The sequence below is a fragment of the Nothoprocta perdicaria genome, unplaced genomic scaffold, assembly GCF_003342845.1.
Source record: "Nothoprocta perdicaria isolate Ctin4 unplaced genomic scaffold, notPer1 scaffold_229, whole genome shotgun sequence".
NCBI lineage: Eukaryota > Metazoa > Chordata > Aves > Tinamiformes > Tinamidae > Nothoprocta > Nothoprocta perdicaria.
In genome coordinates this window covers 1,052,458-1,060,592 of record NW_020455454.1, presented here as the reverse complement: position 1 = coordinate 1,060,592, position 8,135 = coordinate 1,052,458, and the positions used below count along the sequence as shown (strand labels likewise).

General features: G+C 49.4%; 1 protein-coding gene across 1 annotated transcript in view; it reads right to left on the bottom strand.

Moving 5' to 3' along the window:
• Positions 1–690: 690 nt before the first annotated feature.
• The window catches only part of GCNT2 (glucosaminyl (N-acetyl) transferase 2 (I blood group)), a 13,317-nt gene continuing 5,872 nt past the window's right edge, over positions 691–8,135 (bottom strand). Inside the window, 3 exon segments of the mRNA XM_026039359.1 lie at positions 691–1,278; positions 2,702–2,794; positions 7,146–7,821. Coding sequence (XP_025895144.1) covers positions 1,088–1,278; positions 2,702–2,794; positions 7,146–7,821 — 960 coding nt within the window. The 3' untranslated portion in view covers positions 691–1,087.

The window sequence follows — 8,135 nt, the reverse complement described above, 5'->3', positions numbered from 1 at the left end:
CTTTGGGGGCTTATCTAGATTTCGAAAGGAAAAGCTGCTCAGATACCCGCTGCCCTCCCTCTAGTGGCTGTTTTTGGAAGAAAAGAAATAGGGCTGTGAGGAAGTGAACCCCAAGGTTCACTATGAGTATTGATCATTGCGTTAAGATCAAACTTGGGAAGAATGTCAGTGTTGTACCAGAATGACTGACTGAAATACTGCCTATCATCAAGGCTCCGGTGCTGCTCCTTCGCTCCTGAAAACATTTCTCTTGCTACTCCCTTCCCTGCTCCCTATCTCTCCCTCGCGCTTGGTGACCTAAAGACACAGGTGCACTAAGTCTGCATGAAAAGACTATTTTTCTCCCAGTTTTTCCAGCTCTTCTAGTTGGCCAAGTAAACCAAATACACAGCTCTTGTTTTTCAGACATGGAAGGCCTGAAAGCTGATTTGATTTTTCTACGCATACATATTAGTCTAGTAAAAGATGCAGTTTTGATTTATAAAATTTATCCTGAAAAATACTTAAAGAAGAGTCAGGATCTGGAAATGCAATGACTTTCTTCCATTTCCAGTACTTTCCTGCATGTCCTCTGCATCAAACATCAGTATATTTGAGAAAAGAGTGTATGTCCAGCTACACACCGTGTTCCTGCTTTTAAGATCTTGCTGTAGGTTGTGATTCTTTTTCTCTTTGCTCATCAATGTGCTCTACTGGCCTTACCAGGTAAAAGAAATTCCAGCGACACATGATTCTGTGTAAGTTTATACAGAAAGAGACAGCAAAGACTGTGTAGCAAGACAAAGGTTGGGGCTGGAAAACACTCTTGCTAAAAAGGGCAAAAAATGCCAACAGAGCAGCTCCTGAAGGAGCGTTACCCTAGTCTCTCTTTTTGCATCTTTCACGTATTGGTCTCCTGGTGTTAAATGGAAGGCTAGACGTGGCAGGTAGTTTGGGACAAACCGACCCATGCTACAAGGACAGAACATCCCAAGGAAACCTGTCTGCTGAGCTTATGCTTCCAGCGCAGCACAAGTCAGATTGCTGCTGCTGTTCTCCTGACCACTTAGTTACTTACGTTGTAGCCTGCAGCCCGACTTTTTCTGAGCTAAAAATACCAGTTTGGCTCCACCTGAATCTCACTCTGGGACAAGGTTCTCTTTCGATGTCTCAGTTCCAGACACTCCACTGTAAGTGGGTATGTTCTGAGCTCAAACTTATTTGCAAACAAACAGGAGGAGTTAAAAAGCCACTTGAGGTCACCTGTTCCATACACACAAATGCCTCTGACATAATGACCTGCCAAAACAAGAGAGAGGAAAAAGATAAAACAATGTCAAAATCCACTTTTTTTCCCCATAGGCACCTTCTAGAATCTACATTACTCTATTTGAAAAGTCTGATCCGCAAAGCTACTATAAGCAATCTTCTACCCCAATAAAAATGCTGAAAATCAAAGCACATTAGATGAACAATGGGAGTAACTGTGAACACTGAGGTGAAATCAAGAAAGCTACTCGGGAATAAATACTGGGCAAAGTTGTTGAATAAGCAGACAGATCAGAAAAGATGTGCTGTTAATTGAGACTCTTCTTAAGGTGATGAAAATTCCTTCTGTCATTGAAGAAGAACTGATACTTACACAAGGTTTTCCGTTGAATACTTCTAGTTGATCCTGGTGCAGTTTCACAAATTGCAGCGTAGTTGTGCTGAGGTGAAACTGCTATCATTTTGAGCTGATTAAAATCCTCAAAGCCTTTTTCCTCAACCCAAACAACTATATGAAATGGATTAAAAAATCCTATAATAAAACTTGTATCTTTAACACTTTAGTATTTCCCTTTTTCTTCCCCTTTTCTTTCCATTTGTATTTCACATGTAGTAGCATATAACATACYGTAAGTCACACTAGGTGCTCCACAGAGCAAATTATATATTGCTAATGTCRTCAAGCAACATGAAAAACTCAAAATTCCAACAATTCCAAACTGTAAAACAAATAAGGCTCTAAAAGTGCTTCCCCCTCCACAAATTGTCCTATAGTTTGAASCCTCCATTCAAATTGAAAGGAAAAAGGAACTTCAAGCTGTGAGCGCGACTTGAGCTCAGCGCCGCAGCTCCCAGGTAGGCGCCACACGGGGCCCCGCTGAGCAGCCGCCCGCGGCAGCACCGGCCGCTGGGCACCAGCCCCGCGCGGAAGGACAGCAACAGCGCGTGGACAAAGAGGGGCAGCGCTTCCACGGGCCGCGAGGCCCTTCCTTGTCTGCCCATGATGGTTCTGCCTGGAGTCAGCGCCAAGGCTGAGAGCTGTGGGCTGCTTACAGGGCTGTTGGCTGTACAGGTTCTGGACCCCAGGGCTATGAACACGTGGGTTCTTCCCATCCACCTGCATGAAGATTACCTGCAGCCTACAATTGTCAGCTAAGCTCTTGTGAAACTTAAGTTTCCAAATATCCTCCCTTCTCAARGCTGATACATTCTGTGGAAGTTTCTGGTGAGGAAGGAAGTGTTCTACCTTCCTTGCTGTTTATTTTATGTGGCTATTATCACTCACTGCGTAAGGACTATGGAGGAGATGACTCCTTTCTCATGTTTTAACCCCTGTGAAGTTCTAAAGATCGTCTTATATCATGATTAGAGACTGTAGGACTAGAGGAAAAACAGTCAACTGTTTTTGCCTGCATGAACAGGAAGAGGGTAAGGGGGAAAATGTGCACATTACCATGACAGCCTCCGTGCCTCTCTTCCATATCAATCCACTTGACAGCTTTCAGGTCCCCTTCCCACATTGCGTCGGGCATGGAGCCAGGGACACCTGCAACCGGGAAGCAGAACATAAAATTGTGAATCCTTTTAAGTTACGTGTTCAGTTTTACGTCTGCTCTCTTACTACCTTTCTCTACAGAACTGGGATGAGATATTGAGTTACAAGCAAATCAGAAGATGCCGAGCATGTTTCTGGATGCCAACATGTAAAATTTCCTAACTGACAGCAACTTTCATGGTATAAACAAGATGACGCTCTGAGAGACCTAAATAATCTCCCATCTGAAATCAGCCCCTTCCTTTACAACAGCCTCAGTATGCAATGCATAGAGGATCATGCATGCTGCCCTCCAAGTGCTCTTTGTGCACCACGCCACTGACACGGAAACCTTCACATGAGGTAACAGTAAATACTTTATTAAAAAAACTGAAAAAGAGATCAGCAGAACAAATTCAAGCATGACATAGCTAGATAGATCTGCTGCAAGTGAATTACAGCCTAGAGTGTGATATGATAACAGAGGTAAGTCCAGACAGATCACAAGACTTGTGCAGATCACAAGCCGACAGGAGGGCCTCTCCCCATCCCAAACAATGAATCCTGCTCTAACCAGGAGAGCAACTTTCTCGAGTCCTAAAAGTGCAAGGGGAAATGCTCAACATTCAGCGTCTGGCATTTGCTGACAAGTGAACAGGTGGTGCTTGTGCAATCCTGACTCTTGTGACTAAAGGGAATTTCAGTGTCTTCAAACAAAGGCAAGTTGTTTGCCTTTGCCTGGAACAAACTATTGCCATGTCACTAAGTCTTTGCAGTTTAAAAACAAGAGGCCGATCGTGTGGCCGTAACCAGGAAAATCCCCGCAGCTGATCTGTACGGCAATGCTGCATTCAATTCAGTGAAAGAACTTTACTGAAGTACTTCTTAAAACTGCCTTCAGAATGTGGCAAAGAACGAGGCAAGTTGCATAAAATAATAAAGGCTTTCTGTAAATATACTGCTTTCAGCAGACTGCATCTTCCTTATTGCCTCAGGTACTCGAGRACAAAATAGTGATACAGACTTTGTAACCGCCACCTGATGTACAAACCACTCTGCTGAGAAAAGCTGAAAGGCACCAACCTCTCACTCAAGCACAAACATTTCTATGTTTTTTATTTCCATGTTTGAAAAGACTTAAGTGTGTTTTGTTCTTCCTGGGCTAGTAAACGATGACTGTGCTGTCACAGAACAGGCAGCATTTGGGGAGCTCATGTGCATGGCGGCAGGCACAAAATGCAGAAGTTTTTCCTCCTTTCTCCCAGGGAAGCTGAAAACAAAGGGGAAAGAGAGACCAAGTTGCTCAAATGCACCGAGCCCGCCTGGCRTTATTGCTGTGAGTCTTGTCCATCTCTACCAGATACACGGGAAGACAGAGGGGACAGTCCTGCTGAAATAAATGGTGTCACCATCCTAAGTTTGGTGTTTTCACCAAGTTAAAGGTGAAAGCGGAGGAAGATTTTGTTACTACTTTTTTTTCTGTCCCTTTTTAGATGGTAACAAACACAGTTTCTCTATAGTTACTGTTACCTAACGACTACTTTGCTCCCGAGCTGGGAAGCGCATAGCGGGGAAGAAAACAGAATCATTAAGACACTAAATAATAACAAGGGTTTGGGTTTTGTTCTTCTTTGTTTTCTCAGAAATTTTATATAAGAAGAATTAACTAACAGACTTCTTCTATGTGCTTGTTTTTTTTCTGCTGTTGTTCTTAAGCAGAGCATCTCCCTGATATGCAACAAGGGCTGCTGACAAATACTCAGTCATGACTCTTCTATCAGAAGCCTTTAACATTCAACAGCAGAACCTCCATAAACACAAATATGCTGCAGCAATAATGAGAGCTCCACCATCTTCTTATTTTTTCCCCTTTCTGAAATGAGTTATTATTAAGTTAAAATAATGGTTCAAAAAGACTGATTTCATCTTAGAGGAGAATCAAAAAAGGTAACTCAGGAAAAAAAAAATTATATAATTTTATAATAGACAAAAAGAGAGGGTGATGGCAGGAAATAAACCATTTAAATGGTCTGGGACCTGCATTGTAATTTCAAACTAAAAACCTGTTCACAAAACATGGCAGTGAAGTTGGTGTGAGGACAAACTGCTGACACAGCGGAAGCAGAAAAATGCCTCACAGAACAGGAATGACCTCAGGATTTCCACTCAAACAATGGAAGGTGCTGCCTTACAGGAATGCAAAACTACTGACTTCACATTATTCACCATCCTCAAATTAAGTAAACCTGGCAATTTTCTAAGTTCATCAAAGAGCAGGGAAAAACACAGCTCAGCACCAAAAAAGAAAAAAAAAATGGATTCACCACTTTTCTTTAAGGATTTGGTTATTCTATGAGAACTTTATTGATCAGTTGCTGATTTGGAACYTGTTCTTGAGACCAGTTTTCATACATATGGCTGGTCTGCAATGTTATGTTGACAGTGCAGATCTAAATTAATTGCTCAACTTTCGTTAGGCTCCCACGTAACCCTCCGTTGAGATGAGACAGTTTCGTCACTGAAAACGAGAGGGGCCTCACAGGCAGCAGCACCAGGACACAGCAGGGATGGGGGCAGCCCTGCCAGATCCTTCCTCGGATCCTCCTCCTGGGCACGGGTAGGGACACGGGCAGCACTTCCCGTTTTAACTGCTGGTTGCAGGAGCTTCCAAAGGGAAGGCAGAGAGCGGGAGTGAAATCCTTCAGACTGCGGGTAGTTACAAAACAAAGTCACACAACTGGGATCAGCCTTATTTGTGAGCATTTATTTTTCCGTCTCTCAAAGTGCCCACAGAAAGGGAAGGGAATTTYGGGCACACATCAGGAGAAGAAATGAAATTAGAGGCACTGCGGTGGCCAGCCCACCTTCCCAGTCGCTCGTGGCTCTCTTCCTATCAGATGGTTCCAGTGCTGGTGGCTGCAAACCCAGAAAACAGGACCCCCGTCTCCCCTGGGGTACAGGTCCAGCCCCTRTGCACCCCTCATCCAGAAAACAGGTTTGGGGGCAGGTGCAATGCAGGCAATCCAGCACCTCACCTGCAGGACAGGGCCAACACCATGTCCTGCTCGGCACTTTCTACGCTCTCCCTTATTTTGTTTTCCCTGGCAGTTCCCATGACGGTGGATTTGCCTCTGCCGGGCGAGCCTGTCCCCCTGCCTTCCTGCGCTGCTACCAAGCGTCACGGAGACGCGCACAGCTCACGTGAAATGAGACACGGTGTTTGCCCTTCGGCAACATTCCCATGATCCGCAGTCCCACAGAAAGGCTGGACTTTCCCACAGAAAGCCGCACAGAAGGTTGGCTGTTCAAGTCCTGCACCTGTAACTCCAGGATCGAGCCAATGCACCGGTCCAAGGCAAACGCACACGGGACGGTCTTTGCTGGTCTGCTCAGCAGTCTGCACTGTCTCATTTGCACCTCTGTTTCAATTCCTTTACGTTTCTATGCCACTGAGCTGACCTACACCTTCCTCCCATACCTCATAAGCTGGTGCACAGGAAACTGTATTTCCTAAACGTGCCCTCGGTAGTGAACAAGTCACGTTTGGGGTGGACCAGGATTATTATCACAGATTCATAGAATGGTTGAGGTTGGAAGGGACCTCTAGAGATCACCTAGTCCAAACCCCTTGCTCCAGCAGGGACACCCAGAGCACGGGGCACAGGGCRGCATCCAGGTGGATTTGGAAGATCTCCAGAGAAGGAGACTCCACAACCTCCCTGGGCAGCCTGTGCCAGGGCTCTGTCACCCGCACAGTGAAGAAGTTCCTCCTCACACGGATGGAACTGCCTGGGTTTCAGCTTATATGCACTACCCCCTGCCCTATCACTGGCCACCACTGAGAACAGCTTGGCCTCTTCCTGCCCACATTCTCCCCTCAGCTCTCTGTACATGTGGATCCCCTCTCAACCTTCTCCAGGGAAAACACCCAACTCACTCAGTCCTTCCTTGTACAATAGATTATTCTGTAAAACCTGTTCCTATCAGCGAACGTGGACTTTTGCTGAGCTTACAGACCAGGTGTTTATGGTTGGGAAATGTGCCGGGCTGGGCAAATGCACGGCCTGCTCCCTACAAGCGAAGGAAGGGAGGCAGCCCAGCATCACCATGTGGGGCAAGACAGGTTTGGAAAGGCTTGGATGTGTGTGTAAAACCCCACAAGGGCTGACGACCCCCTGATGAGACACCAAGAGCCCCAGGTGGAAACACCTCCGAGAGGAGGTGACCTGGCGCAACCACGACCATCTGCCCAACCGTATCATGGCCAACTGATGTCACCCAACGAGCCCTCTCCCTTGCCGTCCCCGGGGTGACGGATACATGGGACGAGGACACCAAGCTCCCCAAGGCCCCTGCAGCCTACCCGGGATCCGGTTGAGCGTCACCCAGAAGTGCTCGTCGGGGCTGTAGGTGTCCTCGGACCAGGCCAGCAGGTCGCGGGCGCGCCGGTCCCGCAGCACGAACTCCGCGAAGGGCCGCGTGACRGCCACGTACGCGGAGCCGAAGTAGATGGTGATGTTGTGCGGCGGGGGCGCCTTGCGCACGGGCGGCGTGACCATGCACGAGGCGTTGTGCCGGGCCCACTCGCGGTGCACGTAGCGGGTGCGCGCGGCGACGTGTGCCGGCGGCAGCACCCCCGGCGTGATGTTCCGCCCTCGGAAGCCCTTGAGCAGCCGCACCATCTCCCGGTTGGTCTTCAGCGGGAAGTCCTGCCCGCAGGTGTTGAGCAGGTAGCGCCAGGGCACGGCCGAGGCCAGCAGGTCCCGCACGCAGTGGAGGTCGGCGCGCAGGCGCGAGATGCCGCCGTAGACCACGCGYTCCGTCCTGGAGGCCAGGAAGGCGTTGGGGAAGCAGCGCAGCAGGCGCCGCACGGCCCGCTGGAAGGCGKCCGGCGCCTTCTGGTCCACGTGCACGCAGTAGACGTTCTGGGGCATGTAGACGGCGCGGAAGAGCCGCTCGAAGGTCTCGAACTCCTTGTGCAGCGTCATGATGTAGGCGAGGGGGAAGGCGGCCTCCTCCGCCGACAGCGCGCGCGTGATGTAGCCGCTGCGGGCCACGTACTCGCTGCACGAGGGCGCCGCGGCCGCCGGCGCGAGCCCGGGGCCCGAGGCGAGGGCCGCCCGCCGGGAGTTGTAGTGCGCGGCGAGGCGGCGCGGGCGGCGGCGCGCGGCGGGCGGACTACGCTTCCCGGCAGCCCCCGCGGCAGCGGCTCGCTCTCGCCCTCACACTCCGGCTGCCGCTGCCAGTGTCTCCGCCGCCGCCGCCGCCGAACCGCCGCTCGCAGCGCCCACGGTCCGACCCGCTGCCTCGGCAGGGGCCGCCCCGGCCCGCCGCCCGCCGCCGCCCGCCCGGC